The sequence below is a fragment of the Neurospora tetraspora genome, assembly GCF_033439725.1.
Source record: "Neurospora tetraspora strain CBS 560.94 chromosome Unknown B0H65scaffold_7, whole genome shotgun sequence".
Classification (NCBI taxonomy): domain Eukaryota; kingdom Fungi; phylum Ascomycota; class Sordariomycetes; order Sordariales; family Sordariaceae; genus Neurospora; species Neurospora tetraspora.
The window spans coordinates 574,497-600,048 of NW_026944389.1; the positions used below are offsets into that span (position 1 = coordinate 574,497).

Below are 25,552 nucleotides of genomic sequence, written 5' to 3' on the forward strand. Positions count from 1 at the left end.
TTTCAACCCAGTTTACTCCCCTACATCTTGCCGCTCGTCGGGGGTTTGTTAAGCTAGTAAGGTTGCTATTTGAAAGAGGCGCAGATCTTGAGGCTACAGACCATAGGGGCTTTATTCCGCTATTTTCAGCGGTTTCCTAGAGGAGACGCAAGTTCTTCCGTTCCTACTCGACTCAGGCGCGAATGTTGAGGTTACGGACAATAATGGCAAAAGTCCTCTCTTTTTTGCGGTCGCTACATCCACCAACAATGGGCACATTGAAATCATTAGTCGAATAGGAATTGACTGATAACGATATTCGGGCTGTTTATTTGTTGATCTTGGCGCCAGACTCGACTTCGAAGATCACCGTAGCCACAATGCCCTTGTCGAATGTTTATGGGCTGAATCAAAAAGTGGCACAGATGACGAATTGCTGCGTTATGGCGTTGCTTATAAGAGCCAGTTGGCGCCAAGACGTGGACATGAATGCGGATTACACTTGGGAAGGCAAGCGTCAAAAACTCCTCAAGATCCTTACAGACCATCAGTTTCCGGAGTGGCAGCCAGCTGAAGGTTTGCCAAATGGAGTACTCTGGTACAACAACCTTTCAAGCTAATTTTGACGAATTAGAGGCTGTTAGCGTTATCTCCTTGGATGAAGGTCTCTGACAGAGAAGTTTTGTTGTTCACAGCCTTGTTATTGCTCTGTTTTCAGCTTTGTTTGGCTGGGTACCTTATATATGGATTGTTAACCGTACCGTAACCGGACAGTCTGCACGAGGAATTTTTACCACCACCTAGGGGGTTAGAGATAGGAAAGGGGAGGAGGTAACATCGTGGATTTATGGTCGAGGGTTCAGTTCGATAATTCCAAGGAGTTAGCATTATGTATTTTATTTCTACCTATTGTTCATCCATTCAACACCATTTCATCTTTTGAGTCTGGTGTACACTAGGATTCTATGGGCATTAACATCGATAAAGTTGGAAGGCGTCGTCGGGTACATCTCGGATAGCTCATTAGGAGTTGGGTACTTGTAGGCTACGAAACGCTATAGAAAGGTATAGGGTAATCTAGGCCTCACTAGCCTCTCGGCTAAAGTCCCTTTTTTTTTCCAGGCTTAAGCACATATTTATATTTTTGGGGCATTTTATCTGGGGGCACCAGGGTCGTCTTACGGGGGCACCAATCCTTATAGAAGCACCAATCGGGTTAGGGTTTAACGTGTACATTATTTTTTACTAACCTTTAATATAATTAGATAGTAATTGTACAATAGCATTTCGGTGTAAGATAGTGCTAAGCCCAGTTAGCTAGTGGGCCCTATATATACGACCCCTATTTTTAAATTTAGTGATTTTTAGACTTAGTAAATGCCTTTTAACCTTTTAACTTCTATAACCTTCTTTTTACTCCCTCTTAATAACTAGACTACTTATAAATACTAAAATGGGCTAGAATCGATTATATGTATATAAATATTAATCGCATTAATTATTAGAACTATTTACTAATTTTATTAAAGCTTTAAAACGCTACGCGTATTACATATAAGATTCTAGCCAAGATGCCGCCGTAGGATTTAAATACGTCCATCGACTTTACTTATATTGAAGATAGCGATAACAATAGCGATCCTTTTGCTGACGTTGACGAGGAGTGGGAAGGCTTCTCTAACGACGATATTTTCATTAATTCTCTTAGCGATTCTAGCGATTCTAGCGATTTTGGTAGCAATTTTAGCAACGACTTTAGTAACGATTCTGGTAACGACTCTAGCAACGATAGTAAGCCGGAAGACGAGCTTTTTAATTATAGAGATATAATTATTAATTTACCCTTTAGTACTATACCCTCCGCGGCTATAATTGAAGGTTTTTAGCAATCCGTTAATAAATGGGTAAAAGATTACGGGTTTATAGTTATTCGTACTTAGGGTTACGGTATAAAGTTTAGAATCTTTATTTTTGAGTATATACGGTATTATATTATTCGTAACTACTATAGTAAACTCCGTAAATTTAAAGCAACTATTCGAAAGATCGCTTTATAAAAGTATAATTATTAATGGAAGGGGGTTCTAAAGAAGGATAAAGACGATAGTCTTTAGTACTTTCAATTGCATTTTAATTCGGATTACTACGTTCACAACTATAGTTAGTCCTGGTACTTATTTGTCTACTCCTAGTATTGCAAAATGAAGCTAGAGATATTTAAAAAAAATCGACGATATTTTTAATTTTAATACTATATAAGTTTGAGAGATTATTGCTATAGTACGAGAGGATTTTCCTAGATCTATATATATAAGAACCGATATATATAACGTACGCGTACGTATACGGCGTTGTAATTTCAATGGTTATACCTGTATTGGTACTTTGATTAAGTTAATTAACGATAATAATATTAAATATATTAAAAAAATGGATCTAGATGATGAGGAATGGTTGTTGGGCTTTATTTTTACCTTCCTAGTTTATATATTACTAGATAAAATATTTCCCGAAGTTATCATTATCGATAATACGTATAATATTAACTAGTTTTATTATCCCTTTTACTAGGTTTCGAGCGTTTCTTTTATTGGTTCGGTATTTAATTATATTTTTAGTATTATTAACAACGAGAAGCAGGAGGTATTTAATTTTTTGATAGAGGCTATTAAAGAGTTAAGATTATAGTATAGCCTTTTTAAGCCTACCATCGTCGTTATAAATAAATGTAAGGAAATAAGGTAATTATTTAATAATTTTAATATTTTCCCTAATACCTAATAATAGTTTTATTTATTTTATATTATTAAGAACGTATTATTTAATGTTAAAAAGAAGTAGAAGAAGTAAAAGGGTAACGACCACAATAATTTTAAGGATGAGGAGGGTAAAAATAATTAGGAGAATTTATTATCTTTTAATTTAATTAATTAAGGTATTTATTTATTAGTATATAACTTTAATTTGAAGGCGGTAGTTAAAATTATAAATAACCCTTATAGCGTTGTCAATATATTCAAATTTATAATGTATACTAATACCGAACTAGAGTATTAGGTTAGTTGGGAGAAGTTGAAGAAATAATTTAAAACCTAGAAAATAATTCTTCGATATATTTAGAAGAATTGGCTTCCTATTAAAAATTAGTAAGTATATTATTATATTAAGAAATATAGGAATTTTAGTACTAAAATTATATCCTTAATTAAATTAAATAACCTGAATATTAAGAATTACTTTTTTAACAGTAATAGCGATATTTATAAGCTAATTACTACTATGATAGAGATGGCTACTAAATAATATTAAACCTTCAAGGAGAAAATTATATATTAGTAAATTCGCTAGCAATAAAAGTATATCGACCGTACGTGTTTGGGTAAACTACCGCTATAAATTAATTATATTACATTCGAATTAATCAATTACGAATACTACTAAGTAGAAAAGTATAAGCTTATTGATTAACGTAGAGATCCGCTTGCTTTAGAGCCCTATAGTAAGGAGTATAATATTACTACCTAATATAGATTACCTTACCGCTATATTATATTTAAGAGGTTAATTGTAAAGAAGATTTCGAAATTTACTTATATATACCCTCGTTAATATTATAAAGAGCTACTTGTACGTACTCTCTTATTTATTTATATATAATTATTAATTAGTCTTTTTAATTTAATAGGATACCTATAATTTCTACTTTCATTTTAAAAACCCTTACATTACTCCTAAGAAGAAAGGCTACTCTAAGAACTTTATTAAAGCTATCCTTAATAAATATACCCTTCTTATAGATTTAGAAGCAAAGTAGAAGATTCCTAAAACTCTCAAGACCCCTAAAAAGTAGAAAGAGAAAGCTATATTTATATTTAGTTTAAAGAAGGGAAGTAAGAAGGCTATACTATTATTAAAGAGACGGAGTAAGAAGGTTATATTAGCATTAAAGAATAAGAAGGCTAAGCCTATTAAATAGGATAACTTTAATAATTTGCTTCGCTTATAGCTTAATATTCGGTATAAATTATCTTATTAGGAGAGCAACGATATTAACGAACTTGTTCCTAACTCTACGAAATAGCTTACGAAACGTAAGCGCGTGCGGGAGCTAGTTAATTTTAATATTTTAAATTATAGTAGCGAGTTGGAGGTAATATTAAGAAGCGATTTATAGTTAGTATTAGATTATATTTAAGTAACTATATTAGAATTAGAGTTAAATTTAGATTTAGATTTAGATTTAGACTCTCTACTCCCGCTTTTAGAGTTCCCGTTTTTAGAGTTCCTACTTCTAGAGCTCTCTCTAAAGCTCTTTCTAAAAGTTTCTCTAGAGCTTTCTTTAGAATTAGAACTATAATTAGAATTTTTACCCTTTATAGAGCCTTCTCTAGAGCCTTCTTTAGAGCCCTCTCTAGAGCTAGAGCTAGAACTAGTATATAATTTCGGCTCGTTTCTAGAGTAGTTAGAATAATAATAATCTTTTCTAAAATTAGTATTAGATTATATTTAAATAACTATATTAGAATTTTCGTTTCTAAAGTTAGAATTAAGTTCTATTTAAGTAATTGTACTAGAATCGAACTTTCCCATTAAATAAGCGGTTAAACATAAGAGAGGCAAAGCTTAAGTAGGTTTATTAGCCCCTAAGGTTATACAAAGTAGTTGTATAAGTAGACCTAATTAGTAATATTAAAATTTGAAAATACTATACCAAATATTACGAGATTTAATTTAGCACTATAGTTTTTCGTAGTGTAAATGAATATTATAGAATTATCCTATATGTAAAATATTATATACTATAGAAATCTCTATATAAAATTATGTTTTTAGGTATCGCTGTGATTTTTTATGTTTACGTAATACTCTGGAATTTACTATGTAAATGATATTTTACCTTAAAATAATACGCTAAGACTTGAAATAATAGTGCCCCTATAATGATTGGTGCCCCCGTAAGACGACCCTGGTGCCCCCAGATGAAATGCCATTTTTGGCATTCTCCAACATTTCCACTTACAGTCCCTTGTGTTCTTCTCATATGCTAACTTGGGCCGGGCCGAAGGAGAAGAGCCCGTGGCTGGGGACGCCGCCTGCTGCTCCCAACAAATCCGGCCAGCAGCCGACACCTCCGGATTCGCACAGCGGCAGCACTTGACCACAGTGAGAACAGGCTTCGCACTCGTGTTTTGTTGGGTTTTGGCAAGCTTGGTTAACGGGAGCGGTGCATAGAGCTGGATTTCTCGGATGTGTCGCGCAGGTAAGCCGCAGATTTGCCATGCAACAGGTATAACTGTACTAAGTTTCATGCCTTAGGGCTGGCTGTGTCTGATGGAAATCACACCGCACCAAACTTTCTAGGTCTAGGGTATTTAAACTGAGCTTCCACTGGGTTTTTTTTTTCTTTTCTTCTGATCAACCACTCAACCACTCAACCAAACGCTTCACACGGTCTACCCGTTGCTGGCACTCTCGAGGCCTACAGGTAGGTACCTTACCCAACAATGTGAGGAGAAGTTCTGCGACTGCAACGCCAACCGCGCGCTGCTCAAGCTGTACGTCGAAACCCTCCATACCTCTTGTCTTCTCTACCCAGCAAGCAGAGACCTGAATGATGTGCAATGTCAACCTATTCTATTACCTGATTGTGGAACAATATCCGCGAATGAAGTCCATTATTAGCTCTATCTGACAACTGGTCCTCCATTCACAACTTGCCCTCCCGCGTCATAGTACCTATACACAGAAACACCTTGATGAGCAATGTCTTTGCTAACCACAAGCCTATCTGCCTACCACCCAAACAGCTACCAACTCAACCCCGACCGAACGACAGGTTGGGAACATACAGACCTGTCCTCGTCAATCCTCAACGGGAACATAGAGCCCAGGACACTCGTGTGTTTCTCTCAACCCCAGACTCTACCGTCCGGAACCAAGACATCCGTTGTTCCAAAGACGATCGATTGAACATTACCAACACGCTGGCTGTTTTCTCTTCCGTGGGCAAATAGAGGTTCAAGCATCACAAGGTACGCCGTCTTCTTCTCCGTGGATTCATCACTTCTTCCCAACACGGCGATCAGCACAGAGAATTGACCCATGCATGCATCGTCCTCTAGCACCATCAGCAGTAGCAGCCAGGCAGCAGCTCGGAGGTCAAGAATGACCGCGGCATCCCCGGTGTGCCGGGTGTGCGTACCTTAAGCATTAACCTCGTCATTTGGGACGTTGTCTCACAGCATGATAACACCATCTGGCGATCAAAGTCGGCCGATCATCACCATCCCTTCTACCGTTCACCCTTCGCGGGAACATTGACTAGGTATCTACATGTAACTCCTACCACAGTTCATGGCTGTCGCCCGTTTGTCTCTAGAGCATCACCAGAGCCGAGACAACGAAAGGGTGGAATGATGGGCAAAAAAAAAAAACACTGTCTCCTCCGACTCCCTTCCTCCTTGCATCCTTGACCGGCTATCAATGTCTCATCAACGTTGAGGCGGTTTCCCGAATTGTTCGGCTCTTCTCCTCCTGCTCCTATAAATCTGTCATCAACCTTAAGGAGCCTTCCGGAATTATTCGGCAAGGAAGAACATCCCGATTACTGCCCCGCCTTTGGGCTCCTTCCACGAAGTCCCAAACTCCTGTCCCAGCGACCTGGTTTAACAATACTTCAGCTACCTATTACTAAGGTACTTAACGATCAGACCCGAGAGGGCCATGCCAAGCCACCTTTGTCAAGTGTTCAACTAGGTATTTGTAGTTCGATATGTGTCTTTTAAGAATGAGATCCCACGAGAGGGGAGGTAGATCGTGGCCAATGTTGCTCGTCGTCTGAAGCAATAGGACTACCACCTTCTGCCCCTTTCCTGGGTCAACTTCTTAGAGATACCCTACATATTGAACTCTCGAATGAGTTGACACAATGTGCTCCTGGCATGGAGGTCCAGACTCAGGTCCTACGAATATGTCTAGTACCTATCCAATACCAGACCGACTATCTCCGGACATTTCCGGAGATCGACGTGGCGGAAAAGTCAACCTCGTGGTCGGACGATGAGGTAACGAAGAAACAAGATAAATTTATCTTCCTTCGCTTCGAGACTCGTTCCCAGAGTCTGTTATCACCGCAAGGCAGATCGCGAACTGACTGAGAGTGTAAGACAGCATAACGCTAGATTCTGGAGATGACCAAGGACCCAGAAGGAGGGCGGAGGACGCGCAGGACGGGTAGCAGGAGCGCGGGGAAATTTTGGGATATGGACATCAGAGTAAGGAGTTAGTATGCGAGGAGAGAGGCGTGAGAGTTCCGTAAAAAGTAGACGATAGGGTAGTGGGCTGAGGCTGTGTAAGGCTGAGAGAAGCAAATGGAGTCACGAACGGGAGTGTGGACGTGAAAATAACCCATGAACGTCGAAGGGGAATTAGAAATAAGACCTGAATCTTCTCAGTCAGGGTTCCCCTTTGTGATTCCCTTTTCCCCCGTGAAATTGCTTTGTGATATTTGTAGTGGCTCTCCATTGCCAACGAGGCTGTAAGTCGATATCGGGCTAGCGAGCTGGGATTATCGAGTTATCGTGATAGTTGCTGCAGCAACCCCCCTGTAAATCAACAAACATGGCCATCGTTGTTAAGTCGTTAGGGCAGTTTTGGTTCGTGTCTATGTGTCAATTGTGGATGAAACCCTCAACTGGAATTTGCTGTCAAAGTAAAGTCGACCTCAGCCTCGTCCATAAAGCATTCGCGGAAGGTCCGGTTATGTGGTCACATGGCGACAATCGTCATTGTTGTTCGGCGTCTTTCTTTCCTGCTGTTTTTGGTCGGGACACGGCAGTGGGTGGAGGAACCCCCGAGATAAACGTTCTCATTGGAGACGAAGACCACGGCATCCGTAAGTATTCGGTGGAACGAAGGTGTCCAAACCTAAGGAACGGGACAAAAAAGAGACAACCGCCCGAGTTGACCTCTTGCCCGGCTGTCAATTCCGGCCTGTCACGCCGGCAGGCAGGCGCCGAACCGGCGGGTGGCCCAGCCTCCAGCACCAGGGTGCACGGCCCCGCCCGGATGTGTTCCCCAGGCGCAACAATTGGTTGATTTTGGTGATTCTGGTTGTTCTGGCGGCTGGGCCAGTGAAGAATGGAACCTTGCTAAAGTGGAGCCGGGAATTCCCCGCGTGTGCCATGGCAGCATTCAGGGCGCTGTAACACCCTGCTTACAGTGGCTTCAGGCACCATCAGCACACTTGTCACCTCATGTCCACTAACGGTCGCGATCCACATCTCGTCCACACAAGCTTGAAGAGAATCCACTTGGACCACACAGAGTCAACAAAAGATTCTACAACGGACATTGTCACTGTCACTCGAGAGACTCGGTCCATTGCAGAATTCGCGACGACAACCAGTCAATGTGAGCCCCAACCACACGAGGGTTCTCCCGCCATCACCATCCCTAGTCAAGTCTACGACCGCGTCCTTTGCCAGCCCAGCGTCAACATCGATATCCCGGACGCGTTAGTTGTCTGCCCACTGCGCGCCCTAAAGAGAGAAAGACGAAGAGCGAGGTCAACACCACAGCAAAAGACAAGCCATTGACGAGTCACCCTACATCACCAACCACCACGACCTACCGAGCAATGACGCTATAATCTTCAGATCCCTCTGCCATCACACGCGCACCCGCTGGACGACCGTGCCTGTTGTCGCCTGTCTTGTCGTCCTGGCGTCTGCTCGTCGGTGCAACAACCTATAACCACCACCATCTACCTACGACCAACCATGCCTACAACCCACGTTGAGCCCACCTCGGAAGCACTGCTTCAAGACATTGCCAATGCCCTCTACAAGGCCAGGAAGGTCGTGGTCATCACCGGCGCTGGAATCAGCACCAACTCGGGCATTCCCGTGAGTAACAGTCAACAGCTTAACAACGCGCGTTGCCTCTCCCGCTAATGGCTCTCTTACACCACAGGATTTCCGATCCGAAAATGGTCTCTACTCTTTGATCCAAGCCCAGTTCGACGCCGCCGCCGCGGAAAAGCAGAATGCTACCCAAGAATCCGAGACGTCCGATCGACCGGCGAAGCGACTTAGACTCGACCCTCAAGAGGCCAACGAGAAAGACGTGAGCGAGAATACCGAAGTTGCAACTGCTACACCCGAGGACGCACAGAACGACTCGGAGCAACCCGATACGAGCGCAGAAGACGAGGGCAAGGACAAAGACTCTACCCAAGTCACCACGCCCCCGTCCAAGATCACCGGCAACAATGGACAGCCCTCGGACCGGCCTCCCCATTTCCGGTCCTCTCCGCCGACCCTCGACTTTTCCCACCTGCGCGACGATCGAGGACCATGTTCCTCTCCGCTGTCCTCGCCCCCACCGGTCATACTCGATCCCTACCGCGACAGCTCTACTTCGCGCTCTTCCCGCAGCGGCAGCGTCTCGTCCGATTCCGACAGCGAAGATCCCTCGTCCATATCCACACCTCTCCTCGCGTCCCAATCGTCGTTCTCGTCCAAGAACACCCTACCAAACATGAAGGGCAAGGATCTCTTCGACGCTCAGATCTGGTCGTGCCCCGTCAAGACCTCCGTTTTCTACACCTTCGCGACTACTCTCCGCCAAAAGGTCCGCGCCGCTGAGCCAACAACTAGCCACCACTTTGTCAGTGTCCTCCGTGACAGCAGAAAATTGGTCCGTTGCTATACCCAAAACATTGACCAACTCGAGGAACGCGTCGGTCTAGCCACGTCCCTCGAACTCGGTGCCGGCAGCCGCTACCGCTTCTCGACGCGAAAGCCTGCGGGTGGCCGGCCCAAGGATGCAGATCAAAGCCAAGAAGAGGACCGTCCCTCGTCGAGTCAAGGACAAAAGGAGAATGAGTGCCCGCCGGCGAGTCAACCGCCGGCGAGTCAACCTCCGGCAAGTCAACCACCAGCATCCCAACACGATGCTTCGCAGGATACATCCTCCCAACCGGCCGCCCCCAACCGCGGTGTTGAGTGCGTCTTCCTCCACGGATCCCTGGCCGAGCTTCGGTGCTTCGTTTGCGCCCGGATTGCCTCGTGGGACGATGCTGATCGACAGGCGGATACCCTAGCCGGTCGGCAGCCGACTTGTCCCCATTGTGCTGGTGCGACGGCAGCCAGAGAGGAACGGGGCAAACGAGCGCTGGGAGTGGGCAAGCTTCGACCGGATATTGTGTTGTACGGCGAAGAGCACCCACATGCTCACCTGATTAGTCCTCTGGTGCAGCACGACCTTTCTCTCGGACCGGATATGCTTCTCATCCTTGGAACCAGCATGCGAGTCCATGGGCTAAAGGTGTTGGTGAAGGAGTTCGCCAAGGCTGTGCACGACAAGGGAGGCAAAGTGGTGTTTGTCAACTTCACCAAGCCTCCCGAGAGTGTTTGGTCGGATGTACTTGATTTCTGGGTACAATGGGACTGTGACGCTTGGGTGGGAGATCTCCAGAATAGGAAGCCTGCCTTGTGGCTGCCGCCCGGTACGGTTCTGCCGGAGGAAGAGAAGGTCAAGACAAGCAAGGCGGCGCGCAGGACAGCTGATAAGGGCGAGAAGGCGGCCGAAAAGGACAAGACCGAGAAACCCGAGAAGGCTGACAAGACAGACAAGCCTCCGACATCAAATAGGAGGAGGGAGAGCGACAACAAGGGGCTGAAGGCATTGGTCGAGGCAGCTAGCACTGTTCAAGACCAGTTCGCTATCGAGGCTCTGAGCGCCTTGAAGAAACACAAGGTTACTCCGGAGGAGATGCGACAGCAGCAGGAGTCAGCAGAAACAGCGGAGACAGAGATGCCGCCGCCGCCACCGCCAGTTACAAAGACAGTTACCAAGCGACCGACGAGAGCCCCGAGGGAACCCAAACTCAACCCCGATGCGAAACGGCCAGCGTCTGTACGCGATCATAAGAACAATGCGGCACACCTGGTTTGGAGGATCATGGGTAGTTTGGAGGTCATCAGGAACTTGGACAACGAAGGGGAGAAGCCGGTGCCTGTTCCTGCTGAAACGACTGCTAAGGACAAGTCGAAAACTAAGAGGAGAAAGGGCACTGCTTCGTTAACGTCTCTCGATGAGAATGATAAACCAAAAGCGACGGCTAGAAAGAAGCCCAAGCCTAACGGAGACAGCCAACCATCCGTAGAAGTATCGGCCAATGATGCTGGTCATAACGTTCCAGATCAAGACGACGGAACCCAGGTAGATGTTGAAGCCGATTCCATCACAGCAGCGGTCAAGACTCGCAAGCGAAAACGGAATGTCACATGGAAAATGATCAGGGGTGTCGAAACCCGCGTCTCTCTCGATAACAACGGGACAGAGGTCGCTCTCCCACCACCACATCACCCCCATGCTACTGCCGTCCCGGTTAACATCCCATTCAAGGCTCCTCCGCCTCAGCGTTCCAAGACTCCTCAGATTCCCCAGCCTCCCCCACCACAACAAACCCAACTCCTACCACCAGCAACGATACCCAAGAACCGAGCCCTACCGAAACCGAAACCGCAAGCTCCCCGCAACCGGACCAATAGTGGTGCCAGCATCCCGCCACATACGGCGATACATACGACCGCCATATTCACCCCCAAACCCCTCGCCAACCTCGCCGTCGAGGTCGTCGATAAATACGATGCCGGCTTCGAGGAGACTGATCGTCTCATTGCTAGGTACCACGCGCTTGCTTCGAATTCGCAGTCCTGCCCCTCCACCCGCGCTTCCAGTCCCCAGCCAACCCAACACGAGACCCCCAAGGAACACCAACTACCGCCGCTGAACATGAGGAATCTCAACAATGCTCAAACTACCGTCCCGAGCAGAGGTTCAACCATCAGCAAGGGGGCCAGGAAGAGGAGTAAGACTCTACCCGCCAATAGCTTGCTTAAGTTGCAAGTGTTGGAGCCCAAGTTCGATACACCCGGACCGTTGTCAGAGAACGTGTTGAGTCCTAATGTTGGGTCACCGCCGTTGGGATTGAACGGACCGAGAGGTAGGATGGGCTCGGTGCACCAACAGCAGGGCCACAACGACCAGGAGAATCAGCCATCGGGCCAAGAGCAACATGCACAGCAGCTCGCAGACCAACAGCAAGTTTTGTGTCAGCATCAACAACAGCAGGTTCCGCCACATGGACAGTCAACCAATCAAGCCCGCAACCCTTTCTTTTACTCCGATCCTCTCGCGTCGCAATTGAGTTTCCCTCCTAGGTGGGGGGATCAACAGCAACCTCAGTCTCAATACCAGCAAGGCGTGCCCCCAGCGGATTACCCAATTAGGTATTGGAGTACCACCGCCCTCGACATGTTCTTCCGGCCAGTCATGGAAGCGCAAAAGCCGGCATTGCAGGAACCGGAACAGAGCGTGGGCCTAGGCATCCAAGAACCCGCACTTGTGCCCACCCCCGCACCCGCACCCGAAGCCGAAGCAGAAGTAGACGACCCCTGGATCGAAGCCGCTCGCCGTGTCCGCCAACGCTTGCCCATGGGAGGCGACCTCGGCGCGGCAGCACTTGCTCAGCTTGCCGTACAAGGGGCTGCAGTGCCGCCGGCCCTACCGTTTTCGACAGTACTGCCGGCTAAGGGTGTTCCGGCAAGGTTTTATACTCCTTTCCAGGCTTGGCAGCAGCAGCGACTGGAGGAGATACGGCAGCAGGGACCGCCGGAGCAAGCGGACCAGCAGCCTGTAGGGACTGGAGCCGCGGCTGGGGCTCCGGGGTCGACGGCAGGGCCGGGGTCAGCACAAGGTGCGGGACCGGGACCGGGACGTTGGCCGCCGGGTTGGTCGGCTGAGGAACAGCTGAGGCAGGAGGCGGCTATGATGCTGAGTTCCATGAGAGGGAGCGCTTAGGGAGTGTTCATGAAGGAATGTTGGCATTTATGGATGTGATGCAAGTGATGAGGGGATAACAGTGTATGACCAGAGGCCAAACATACCACGTTGTTTCGAGAAGAGGAGGACAATCCTGGGTATGGTGGCGAGAAGAAATTATGCATCATCATACGGAGTATGAGTGAGGAGTACGGATAAACGTGTATAGATAGATATCAGTCATGAACTCCTGGATTTTATCATGGCTGGTTGGTAGCATTTAAGCACACGAGGACACATTGTCTGTCGTTCGGTCGGCGTTCAGCGGAGTTGATCATTTCTACGGGCAGATTAGATGTACAAAGCATCTGTCTAGTTCAAGTCACATACAGTAGCATTCAATCAAGGCATTACTGTCAGCATCCTAATAGTTGTGAACCCCATGCCCAAGGCCTTGAGAATCTTGACTACCTATGATGTTTACCCCTGCTTGTGGACAGTACAACCCAGCGTCAGAACTCACAACCAGCCGGCTCAACGTGTTATGTCGGTGGCTTTCCGCGTACTAGGAGGGTCTGTCAGCCAACTTTCATGGCCTCGGAAGACGGCCAGCCAGAGTGGCATGGGGGCAGACAGAGACGGGGCTTGACTGGGCCAGAAATGGTCTCCGACCCCTCAGTTTGTCCGTCCCCTGATCAGCCCTCAACGTACGTCACAAGGTCTGCCCAGGGCCCCAGAGGTATCAGAGAGAGATACATATACCACCACACTGCCGACTCCTCAGTCTCCTCTTCACCAATAGAAGCGCGGTTGGCGTAGAGGTTTAACGTACCCGCCTTCCATTCACGGTCTAGACCCTACAAGGAGGAAGCGGGGGACCCTGGCTCAAGCCCCGGACCGCGCAATGTTCTTTATTTCGTCTTTTTTTGGGTCTGGCCGTGGATGTTTGGACATCACAAATTCTCTTTTTGACCACTGGGGGTCAGGGGTGTTCACTCAACAGCGTTCTGACACTGTATCCTTTTTGTCGATATCTGGATATTTAACATTATAACACTGTGAAAGCAGTCCTTGCTGAATCGTGAACCGTGAAGGAGGGAGGGTTTGTAGTCGTTCGTTTCTACCTAGGTACGTAAGTGGTTGCCCTTTTCTTAGAGACACGTCAAGACTGGATTCCTCTAGGATACTATTACTTGGGGTCAAGGGAGAATGAAGCTTCGAGGAGGGCAGGCAATTTACGGGGAGTTGGAGTGCAAGATAGTAAGTAGTCCTCAGCTTATAGCTAGCCTGCCGAGGTTAACTTGTCATTATGGTCACTTTCCCATTTTTTCTGGTGCTCATCGACCTTGCAATCGGGGAAAGCACTCGAGTCATTAGGAGAAGCATCAATCACTCAACTCACTTTAGGAAGATGGAACTCATCCTCCAGGACTGCAACGTAGCAAGGAAGCAGGAAGCAGTCAGTAGCCGAACTAGGCTGCCGAGAGTGTCTGAGTTCATCCAAAGCAAAGGAACAGAAACTCCCCATCACCACAAATAACCCCCCAAAACAAAAATCACGAAAAAAATTATGCACGGTCCGGGATTCGAACCCGGGATCTTTCACTGTTTCCCTTAAAGGCAAGCTGTTCTACTTGCCCCCAGTCCCACCCTTCGGTGCCGTTTTCGACACTGAAGGTTGCCAACCTTTTAGGGAGCGAACGCGTTGACCACTGCGCCAACCGCACTTGTTTCTTGTTGGAGAGGGGACACAAAGACCTGATACATATACCGCCGGGGAAGGGCACGTACTATCTTGGGGGTGGCTGAGGGAGGCCGGGAGAGGAAGTGGATGGACGGCTGGAAGGTTGCGCGGCTGGTTTGCCGTGGGATGGCAGGTTCGTAACTGGTCGTGCCTTCCGTTGTTGAATGAAGGCTTGGTGGACTTGACTCCGTCACCGACATGGACCCCGACACAGCCACCAGTTGGAGGGCCGGCTTAGTTCAGTTTGACGGGCCGCTTGAAGTTTTTGGACAGCCCAGCACTGACCATCGTGGTCTGGTCTTGTTGTTCTTCCCATTCACTGTCCGCATCACCACCCCCACTGCCATATCCCCATCACCATCGCCACCTGGCATCTGTTGGCCGGCCGTGCCTTGTCGCCCGGGCATATTCACTGGCCGTCCCACCATTCACCGGCACTCCCTTCCCGCCCGGGTATTTAAGCTGCCCTCTACTGGCTTCCGCTTGGCTTCTCCTCTCCTCTTTCGTTAGACAACTATAACCAAAATCAAGCCCTTTCCGTTGGAGTCGCCTTTCCACTCAGCCTCCAACACCAGACCATCAACACTCAACACTCGCAACGACTACAGCAATAGATACGATGCCGTAAAAGTGCCTCACGCCCGGCTGTACCAGCCCTCCCTGGAAGGAAAAGGCCTACTACTGCGTCAACCATTTGCGCTAGACAGTGTAAGTATCTCCCACTTCTGCGCATTCCTCCCATCACTTCCCCCTCCATACCTAGTCCACACTCCAGACCTTTGCCGTCGCAACCGTGCAAATCGGAGGCACAGAGTTCAAGGCACGGCGTCTCGTCAACAGATCCTCCTTTCACTTCCAGCTAGGTACCTACGCGACCAAACTCTTGCTAACTCCTCTCATCCATCCCAGGTCCGCCAGAGTTCGTTACCTTATCATGTTCAACATGTTGACTCTGCAACGCCAAAGCATGCCCGCTGAGCAATGGGAGTCCACGCCCTGGAGCCCCACTGACGGGGTTGACGAAGGCAATTGGGAATCTTGGCCGCCCACCGGAATCTAGAGAGACATCCGATCCATGTCATCGACCACCTCTATTGTGCTGCACGGCTCTGAGCTCACACTGGTTCTACGAGTTCATGCAGTCCGCTTGGACAAGGTCTACGAGGAGCACATAGCATCACCACTTCGCTCGAACCAAGCGAGCGCTCAACTGGCGATGAAGGGGCAGTGAGGGGCTGCTTGGAATAGATCCCTTTTGAAGTCTTCAAGATTTGGATTGGGTTTGACGGGCGGTAGAGCTATTGTTGAGGCTACAGCATCCCGCTGGTAACTGGTCTAGCTCGGAACATCATGCGCACACTGGTAAAGGCTTGGTCCAGTTCTGTCATGGCGCCCCGGGTTTGGTTGTATCGCTGATTTCGTTGCGCGAACACTTCCCTGCGCTTCAGGAGAAGATTGTTCCAGGAAGGAAGTTGGTTGGCCTGAGTGGAAGGTTATGCAGATACAGAGCCTCGGGACTCGGGAGACACTGGTCTACATCTTGCGTTGATGGGACTTAGATAGGTAACTGAACATCTTGTGCTGGTTATATCCGATGGTACGAAGTCAAATCTGTATCTGAGCGAGGAGGGAAATGTAATCGGGATCATCTAAACGTTGAACAGCTGTAGAGAAATCTACCTCTATAACTCCCTCGACTTGAATTGTCTCCCAGGAGTCCAGGGCGGCCCTTGAACATCTCTTGCCTTCGCTTGTGCTCATAAGCTCCGTACCCCAAAGCAGGACACTCCTTTGTCATCCAGTTGACTCTGCTTCTTTAAGTGATTCATGGACCACAAACTTTCCAGTTGTGAATGCGATCACGAACTTCCACGCCCAAGGTTCGGCTGGGCTTCACTATCTCGGTGTTGTCGGTGTCCTTAGGTGCTCACTTCATCCGCATTGATGAAGTAGCGGATGGGTTTGTCTTTGTCATCGTCGTCGATGAACTGGACAGAGCCGGGTTTGGGTATTCGGAGGCGTCTCCTTCTTGTGTGAGTCTGGATGAGGCTTATGCGCCGGATTACTTCGCTTGCTAGGTACAAGTTTCATAATCGAGAGGTCGATGTTTGGTCCCGAGAAAACAAATCCGGACGAAAGGCATATGCTAGCAAATCTTCTCAAGGAGTGTACCTGTCTGAACTCTGTCCCCTCACTTCCTAGACAAAGACATAGATCCAACACATCCCAAAAACCCTTTGACGCCTTCACTTCACTCGTCCAGGCCTGGGATTTGAGACAGTACCTTGCACAGTGTTTCCATAAGGGTTAATATCAAGGTCAAAAGACCGCCCAGGGCAAATGTGTTAGGGAGAAAAGGGGCGAGTAAGAGAATATTCAAGGATAGCGAGTCTTGTAGTCTACAAGGTTCAACTGCCTGGCCGACTTGCCTTTGACCATCTACGCCTGAGATAATCTCGCCTTTCAACCACCGTTCACTCGTCATGCACAGGAACATTCGCCCTTCAGTATCTGAATATTGTAAGGAAATATCTTAACAAGTGTCCGTTTTGACACTCGATGTGCCCCACAAAAACTCTGAAAAGGGGGAGAAACCCAGAACAAGAGCTGCCATTTGCCAATCTGGCAAAACAGCGAACAGACAGCGGCGACAGCCTCAAGGCCGTAACCAAAGCAAAAGGCAAAGCAAAAACACAAAAAGAAACAGCAAAAAAGAAGAAGAAAAAAGAATTGCACAGTCCGGGATTCGAACCCGGGTTTCGTACCACATTGTTGTACTGCGGTCTTTGCCGTGCCCCAATCGAACATGCGTCCTCGGGGTAGCCAATCCTTCAGCACAGGTTCTGAAGTGCACGCGTTAAACCACTACGCCAACTGCGCTTTGTTGGAAAAGAGAACCAAAGACCTAATACATATACCACGAGGGAGGGGGGGACAGGCACTGGGGGGCACGTACCTCTCCCTGAGGTGGTGTGGGAGACTCTGAGGACGGGGCTCGGTTGTTGCCTGCTCCTGCTCCTTCCGTGAGAGTTTCCAAACTGCCTTCCGCGAGCGGTTGGCTGCTGGGGAAGGCTGGATTTGGTAGGTAGGTCATTAGCCACCCCGCGAGCAAACCCGTATAGGGCCAAGTCTTGAAGCGAGTTGGTTGCTCTAACACCCCGCGTCCTGATCGTCTCTTGGTGTTCTCTTCTTTTTCTGTTCCGTTGCCTCCATCTCCCACCATAACCATCACCATCACCCTCGCCCTCACCCAAAACCAACACAATAGCAGCAAGAGAAGCAACAACAGCGCTCGACAGGAACCATACATGCACCTGTTCATGTATGTGCTATGTTTTTCGTTTTGCAAACAAGTCATATATGGACGCCCGTTGTCACGATTTCTTCATCTCCTGCCATCTTCCCTCGCGTCTCGAAGTGCTTCGCGGTTCAATGGGCAGTGCAACTGACCCCCTGACTCCAGTTACCGCTACCAAGGGCAGCACACTCGTCGCTTTCCCTCTCGCCGCCAAGGACAGTTCTGGTGATTTGAGTCACGGAGAGGAGCGCAAGAGGTGCTTCGGCCTCGCAGAAGCCAGCCAGAAAGGCCAAGAAGCCATCCCCCGACACACCTCCCAGCTTGTTCCAGCCGGCCCATCACCATACTAAGGTACTCCCTGTAATTGACTAGAGATACGTTTAATTTCAGTTCATCTTGTCCTTACGCTTGGCTGCTAGCGATGGTTCTCCTGTCGCCCCTGTGCCAATGGAAGAGACTGACGCTTTCTGTTTCAAGACAACGACAAGGCCTCAGCTGCCTCGTGAGAAGCTTCCTTTTTCAGGCTAGAACAACGTACACGGCCCTCCAAGTCGTCAACGAAGTTGGCGGCGATCCATTGCGCGTCTACGGCCTCTCGACCTCGATCGGCCCTTTGGCCCCTTTTGCCTCTGCTCGCTACAGGAACCTGGAAGAGACAAGGCGGACACTAGCTTCGAATAGACGGACGGATCCCGCAAGAGGGCAGCTCAGTACCTGACGACGTCTAGCTTGTAAGCAAGAAGAAAAGCAGCCATGGGACAAGAGGAAGAGGAGAAGCACGAAGAGCGCTTGCGACATGGAACGGCGATGGTCAAGGTCTTCTCTTCCGACCTGCGCAGACGACATACAATCACGCATCTGATTGCAAAGATTGTTATAGGATGGTCTCGCTAAGCCAGAGGGATCAATGTCTTTGACGTTCGCGGTCGCCTCGCCTTCGGGTAGTTGCGAGAGAAGCTGTTGCGTAGAACGGTTGAAACGAAGCCGGTTAACACTCGGCAATGTTTCGTACGGAGGACACAAGTCGATGTAATAGATAAGGAAGTAGTGCAATGACATGATCAAGGGGAACAAGTGAAAAGATAAGAGGAGCGAAGAATCCTAGACGTAGGATGTCACCGATGTTCAGTACTGGATGCATGTCTCGATGCACGCGGCTTGCCGGGCTGCAAGGAAGACTGTCTGCTTCAACGGACGCATGATGCATGCCGACGGTTGTACATGGAACATGACACTGTAGCTACATGAAACCTCGTGAACGAGTCCTAAAATACTTGCCTGGATGAAGGACAAGATGTGATGTTCTACTCCACGATTTCTACTTCTAGGTATCCCCTGTCTCCGTCTTTCCTAACGATGACAGACATCTGTGAACTCCGAGACCTTTGTCCTTTACCTATCCTCCTTCCTTTTCCCAGACATCTTAACAAGCAGCGCCTGACTCTTAATCTCTGGAACCGTCATCCTCAACCTCGGCCCCATGCGATCGAATATGGACAAGTGTCACAACATGATACTGCAGGTGTAGGTAGGTACGTACCTTCAGGGACTCCAACCGACAAACGGGCACACCGCCGCACACTTGACGAGAGAAACATGCCTTGCTACGAGAACCTCAAACTTTGGAGATAGGAAAGGAAATGATCCATCAACAGAATGTTGTAGCCTTCACCCCTTCAGAGGTAGAAACCATGGAATATTCCAAACTTCCACCTTCTTCCCAACAACAACCACACACAACCAAGAAGCGCAAAAGAACCACGCTAACCACCAGCCCAACAAGACATAAAACAACATAAAAGGACAAAAAAAAAGATATGTGTGCGGTCCGGGATTCGAACCCGGGATCTTTCACTGTTCCCTGGCTTGGTCCCCCAGACTCGGTCTCACTTTGTAAGCTGTGCTAGTGTGTCTGCTAGCACTACAGGTAAGATTCGGTGCCGTTTTCGACACTGAAAGGGTTGCCTAAGCCCTTTTGGGAGCGAACGCGCTGACCACTGCGCCAACCGCACAACTTTTTTGTTTGTTGGATTTGGGTGGCGGGGAAGTGGACTATATTGCTCGGGCGGCGAGGATGGGTGGAGGGATGGAAGGTGTCGGGACCGAAGGAGGGAAGGAGCGGTATGAGGGGGATGGGATGGAGGGGTATGAGGGAAAGAGGGGTTAGATGGAAGGAGGGAAGGAGGGCAAGAGGGGGAGGGGTTCGAGGGGAGGTACGTACACTCGCTGGTCACCTGGTGGTAGTTGCCTGGTTGTGAGTGTTCGTTGAGGCTCAGTCTCCCCGTTCTGTTGAGCCGCCCCGGCCTGTGGTTGGCTATGAGTGTCCAGTATCTCGGTAGGCCGCAGGTATCTGAAGGTCACGGGTGCCCTTGAGCCACACGATTGGCAAAAGTCAAACCTGGTGCTGAGGGTCTAACCCTTGCTCGTGACCACCCTCCCGTTTCAGACACAAGAGGTGATTCCTTATTGAATCTACCCCGCTCACATTTTCAGGGCACCTTCATCGGTCACGAGACTCGAGGTTAGTGTGACGAACCGTTACAAGCACAGGAGTATATCGCTGGGATAGGTAGAACAACGGTAGTAGTAGCCGAAAGGTACTGATTGATTGTAGAAGCTATTGCTTGCTGAAGAGCCGGTATTCAAGAGGCCTGGGGAGGCCGTCTTATATACTGGCCTTCATGGACCCGTCAATCCGGACCCGTGGACCCGGCCTAAGGACCCGGGCCTTCGGGTCCTTCCTTCGGGTCCTACCTGATTGGTCCCGTTGGTTCTATCTGATCTAGCTTACATAAGGGATCCTTGATTGGATCGTAACAGTTAGTAGAATTTCTGCCACTCACTCCTGGTACTCATCCCTTCTCCTCCCTCTCCTCCTCATCTTCCCTTTCCCTTTCATCTTTCTTCTCCCTCTCATCTCCATCACCGATCTCACAAAGGTTAGTACCTACCTACCACCTCTCCCCAAACTCCAACAACGAGAACAACGCGCCACCACGTGCATCCACTCACCAAAATCACACACATCCCCATTACCCTGCGTTCCCTGAACTCGGTATACCCTCAAGACTCCATCTCAGAACATGCTCATTGCTGACTTTCATCCCTCCAAAGTTCGGCCCGCTTGGTCACCGCGTCTCCTCGTGAGCAGCATGATCTGGGCGCCGATGTCCCGGGGATATTGCTTCCGCTCGCGCGGGCGCGGCTGACGAAGAAGAAGACTCACTACATCCGCTCCATTGCCCCCATCTACGGCATCCCCGTCGTTCGTAAGTACGCTAACTTGTCACCGCCGCTTTAACACGCATTCAGAATACTAACATGGCCTTAGTTCATACCGTCCATGGCGCCAAGAAGCTCCTCCCTTGGCTCGACGGCATGCTGAGGGAGGGGCTTCGACTTCGTCAGCTACGCCAACGATGCTGATGCCGAAACGCCATTGGCGCCATGGACGGCACCACCAACAGCTACGGCCACCCCGCCGCTTCTGCGGCGAAATTGGACACACTGGCAACAGTGGCGACCAACAGCCAGCCTCTGCCCCTGGTCTGTAAAGCGAGCGCCGGCATGGAAGGATTAAGTCGCTGGTATCATCGGCAATCCTCACTATCTCATCCATAGTGCATCCAGTTGCCATCTTGGACTTGGAAATGCTCCGCACGTACAGGAAGAAAGAAAAGCGTTTTCTCTGCCGCAGCTGGACCAGGAGAACAACAGGCCCTTGCAAGACAGGACGAACGGCTGTGACGCTGATGCCGAGAACGCCATTGCCAACATGGACGGCCAGGAGTAAGTTCACACATCTGGAAGACTAAAGCTGAGCGGATGCTGACACTCCGAACTGTAGGGATGAGAAATTCTTCAAGGCCAACGGCGTCCCAAGTCCCTCTTTGGCAACAGGACGGACGAACTTGACAAGCCAACGATCCCGTTGCTCTTGTCCAGCCAGCTTAAGGAATGGTTTCTCCTGTTTCCCGCCTACTCGACTTACCACATCGACCATGAGGACCTTTCCGACAACCCGGGCCCCGTGCTGTCATGGCCAGGCAACATCACGAGAGTAACACTTTGCGAGATCGATATTCGTCCATATCCGTTTCTCCTTCGTGCCATAGCTCCAAACTGAACATCCAAGCCATGGCTTACAACTACGGACCGCCAACAACACAAGACGGAGTGACCACTCAGCCGAAGCACGAGGCGCCTCGTACCGAATCGAACTACGACCATCTACATGAGGTTAACCGAACTCCACTACATCTGGGCGAGTTCCTCAACTCAAAGTTTCGCCGGCCATCTAACGGCACCAGATCCAGTTCACCACGAACGACGAGCCCGCTGCCTGGTTTCGCTCTCCTCGTTGTCCTCCTTCTTTGCGGAGAGCTTCTTGACCTCTGAAAACATATTCTTGCCCCGCCGAGCGCAGGGCCAACTTCCTCTCGAAGGCCAAGATCGAAGCCAAGAAAGCTGCTGTCAAGGCACAGACTGCTGAGGCACAGGCTGCAGATGAACTGGCGTTCGACCCTTTCACCGAAATACGGGACACGTTGCGTTTGGTTGGTTGCCAACGGAAAACCGGCAACAGATCCATTCACTTCTTCGCCGAGAGGAGCCAAATATCACATCGCTCTCCCTCCATCACATCGTCAACCTCATCTTCTGATGGCCCAGTAGCCATCAAGCAAGAGCCTGAGCCACCTTGCTGGTGTCGGTCGCTGCAATCAATGAAAAGCAGCCAAGTTGAATCTTGCCAACCCTGACTGAGTGAAGGATACTAAAATCCTGACCATCGACCCCCGAGGGCCAACTCGTGGTACATCTCCAGGACATCGGTCATCTTTGGCCCATGCCACCACTCAAACTCCTTCCACCCACCGTTAACTTGTCCCGCAACCATCTCGTCCGTCCACTTGGGCGAGCGAACCTTTCCGGTCACCCAGTCCTTGATCTAAACGCAGGGGCGCTCCGGGGCCGCCTTCTCCCGAGAGGAACGAATGTGGTGCTCGTAGCATTCGATCATGATCTGTCTGTCGATGAGCGCCTGCTCGTCAACCGGGGCTTGATGGGAAAGGCCAAGATTGAAGCCAAGAAAGATGCTGCCAAGGCACAGCCTGCGGAGGCAAAGGCTGCAGATGAGAAGGCCTCTCTGCTTATGAGGCATGAGCAAAAGGCGGAGAAGCTCCGCAAACAGCTTGAAAAGGTCGAGTCGAGCATCAAGAGAAGGGAAAACCTGCCCGCGCCCTACGATTTCCTACACGTCCCCTACAGAGTTTCGCAAGAGAAAGCGCGAGCAGCAAGACGAAGGCGACGAGGTGCGCCAGTCGGAGCCCTCATCGCCCTCAGCTGTCCAGGGCAAGAAGAAGTCTACCACCCGTGGCACCACCAAGGCCTTCGTCAAGAAGGCGAGGAAGATCAAGTTTGCTTGGCCCAAGAAGAAGGTCCCTGTCGGCGATGACAAGAAGCCCGGATGATGCTCGCAACGCCATCCAGCGGGTCCGTTGTCGAGGACATTCAGGAGAAGATGGAGGTGGATATGGGAACGGGGAAATCTGCGAGAAGCTCGGTGGCGAGGACAAGAGGCCTGTCTTCTTCGTCTTCCACGGTGGTTACGGCTCCTCCAAGGAGGAAGTCCGCTCGCCGTCTTCCGGGGATAACTTGGCCACCGGCTGAGTTTCCGGTTAGCTTATTCCAACACAGCTTGAAAACTGAAATCGCATAAGAATGAATTGGAGCAGAAAGCAGACTTACAATGGCCACCATAAAAACCTGAGCGGTTTCGGAAACACGGGCGTCCGACCTAACGACAAATAGGTCGCGCCCGGGCGTTCCCGGACACTGTTCGATTCCAAGCGAGAGAGCCAGGATGATGAAACTATTGCTCTTCAAGTGATCAGCATCCTACCCGGCTGGGCGCCCGGTTTACTGGGATACTTCGACTGTCTCGTGTTCCGCTTCCCCGGGAGATCTCTTTCCTCGACGACAACTCTTTCGCCATAAAAGCCCGTAGGGAGCCACGCGATAACAACACTCCATGAACTGGAACTTGGTTTCCTTTGCAGGTTACCGCGGGAAGGTGCCTAAGCCACTGGCCAGAGCAGCCCTCCCGCATTTTCCACGCTCTCGCTTTTCCCGGGCAGTTCATGAGCAGACCCAACAGCTAGCTCACTCGTCCGCCACCTGGCCATAATGCTTATTCAAATACCCCCATCCGTTACTTCGGATCTACGGCAGGCAGGCTCGGCAGACTCTTCAGCGTGTTGGCAGCTCCGGCAACGCCACACCCGACGACGGCAGCAGTAGCATTGGCCCCGTCCGCCCCCGCGCAGGCATCAGGACCCGCGAGCTAGTCTCCTCGCCTTCGGGTTTCTTGGAAGTGGTCCCGGAAGAGCCTCTCGATTTCAGCATTGAGCGCCTGGGGTAGGAGTTGCCGCTTCAACAACTATGGCAGTAAGTCCCTTTCCCTGGTTCACAACTCCTCTACTTGTCCCGCAGCCGCTAACACAGAATAGACTCCTACCCAGGCGAGCAAGGTAACTACCGCCACCAGAAGAAGACCTCATCAGACCAGTCTTCTGGTGGCGGTACGACATCGAACGCACAGCCTCAGGCTGCAGGTCATGCATCGCTGCCGCAGAACCCTTTGAGGGACAACGGCCCTCAGGCTCAGTCACCTGCCGGCTACGGCTCCCAGATGGGTTACAATCTGGAGTCTGACCCGAGCCCCAAAGAAGCTCGAGTCGCCGTCTCGGGCGAAGGACGAAATAGCCGCCTGACGCTAGGGGTCTGGGACACCGCCGTCACCTTCCGCGTCGGCTTGCTGGCTTCTCTGCGCAGCCGCAAGCTCAACTCCCAGACCATCGGTCGGGTGTTGTGGTTACCGCCAGCCACAACCCTGCTGTCGACAGTGGTGCCAAGGTCGTTGAGAGACCTCAGGGGCGAGATGCTCGAGGAGGAGGGCAGGAGAGTAAGGGGGAGGAAGAATGGTTGAGAGTGAAGGAATGCGGAATTGTGGAATAAGAGTGTTGTCTTGGGGTTCGCTCGATGCGCATGTGGATCAGTCTTGTATATATCGAGCGCTAGTCTTTCTTCTTCTTCTTCTTCTTCAATCAACAAGTTCAATACCACCCCCTTTACCATACTTCCGTGCCTCGTGTGTTCATGCTTACTCCGTTCACTTTGATAACATCTCCCATGTCCATGCGTCGTCCCCATCGTACCCTAGAGGTACCCATCTAACCTCGAAGAAGAAAAAGAAGAACGAGAAGAATGAGAAGGAAAGAGAGCTAGCCTTCGGTGCCCTCACTCTCTAGTAAAAAAGATCATGGACCTCGTCCTCAGCCAGCGCAGCAGCAGTTGATGGACTCAACATTCCTGCCTAGAGGTACTTTCTCCGGTCCGGCCACCGCGCCTCCAAGGAGAACGGAGCTCATCTCTCGCCCGCCCGGCACCCGCCCGGCCTGCCTGCCTGCCATGGACCTCGGACCGTCGGATGCCTTCCACTTGTGAGTTGCGACGGAGCAAGCGCCGCCACCGCTACGGACAAGACCATTACGTCCGGACTTGGAGAGGTTATTCCGCAAATTGGTGGGTACTTGGATTGTATATGTCAATCTGACAGAAATGACGGTGATGGGGACCTAGTCAAGCATTAATGCGGTACCTACCTCTACCTAGGTATCTTTGGAACTCACTTGAACTAT

At 49.7% G+C, this 25,552-nt stretch overlaps 5 protein-coding genes and 2 non-coding genes across 7 annotated transcripts; 5 read left to right on the forward strand and 2 right to left on the reverse strand.

Annotated features, from left to right (window-relative positions):
- Positions 1 to 8,261: 8,261 nt before the first annotated feature.
- B0H65DRAFT_530445 (DHS-like NAD/FAD-binding domain-containing protein) lies at positions 8,262 to 13,230 on the forward strand. The gene is made up of 2 exons (XM_062828932.1): positions 8,262 to 8,885; positions 8,953 to 13,230. Exons 1-2 carry the CDS (start codon positions 8,760 to 8,762, stop codon positions 12,847 to 12,849), a joined length of 4,023 nt encoding a protein of 1,340 aa, XP_062678190.1. The 5' UTR covers positions 8,262 to 8,759; the 3' UTR covers positions 12,850 to 13,230.
- A 384-nt stretch (positions 13,231 to 13,614) lies between these two features.
- B0H65DRAFT_t377 lies at positions 13,615 to 13,714 on the forward strand. Its single transcript has one exon. It is a non-coding gene; the product is annotated as a tRNA-Gly (tRNA).
- A 1,038-nt stretch (positions 13,715 to 14,752) lies between these two features.
- B0H65DRAFT_541713 (uncharacterized protein) lies at positions 14,753 to 16,288 on the forward strand (the record flags this gene model as incomplete). The annotated part of the gene is made up of 4 exons (XM_062829183.1): positions 14,753 to 15,007; positions 15,086 to 15,262; positions 15,871 to 16,046; positions 16,225 to 16,288. 4 exons carry the CDS (start codon positions 14,753 to 14,755, stop codon positions 16,286 to 16,288), a joined length of 672 nt encoding a protein of 223 aa, XP_062678191.1.
- Positions 16,289 to 17,285: 997 nt separating this feature from the next.
- Positions 17,286 to 17,434, reverse strand: B0H65DRAFT_t410. The gene has a single exon. It is a non-coding gene; the product is annotated as a tRNA-Leu (tRNA).
- Positions 17,412 to 18,650, reverse strand: B0H65DRAFT_445112 (uncharacterized protein; the record flags this gene model as incomplete). Its single annotated transcript, XM_062825716.1, has 7 exons — positions 17,412 to 17,459; positions 17,511 to 17,626; positions 17,781 to 17,868; positions 18,005 to 18,074; positions 18,166 to 18,220; positions 18,259 to 18,319; positions 18,567 to 18,650. The coding sequence occupies 7 exons, from the start codon at positions 18,648 to 18,650 to the stop codon at positions 17,412 to 17,414; spliced, it is 522 nt and encodes a 173-aa protein (XP_062678192.1).
- A 4,029-nt stretch (positions 18,651 to 22,679) lies between these two features.
- Positions 22,680 to 23,399, forward strand: B0H65DRAFT_474702 (uncharacterized protein). Its single transcript, XM_062827263.1, has one exon. The coding sequence runs from the start codon at positions 22,699 to 22,701 to the stop codon at positions 23,305 to 23,307; it is 609 nt and encodes a 202-aa protein (XP_062678193.1). The 5' UTR covers positions 22,680 to 22,698; the 3' UTR covers positions 23,308 to 23,399.
- Positions 23,400 to 24,293: 894 nt separating this feature from the next.
- B0H65DRAFT_591207 (uncharacterized protein) lies at positions 24,294 to 24,972 on the forward strand (the record flags this gene model as incomplete). The annotated part of the gene is made up of 2 exons (XM_062831090.1): positions 24,294 to 24,303; positions 24,362 to 24,972. 2 exons carry the CDS (start codon positions 24,294 to 24,296, stop codon positions 24,838 to 24,840), a joined length of 489 nt encoding a protein of 162 aa, XP_062678194.1. The 3' UTR covers positions 24,841 to 24,972.
- Between the last annotated feature and the right edge of the window lie 580 nt (positions 24,973 to 25,552).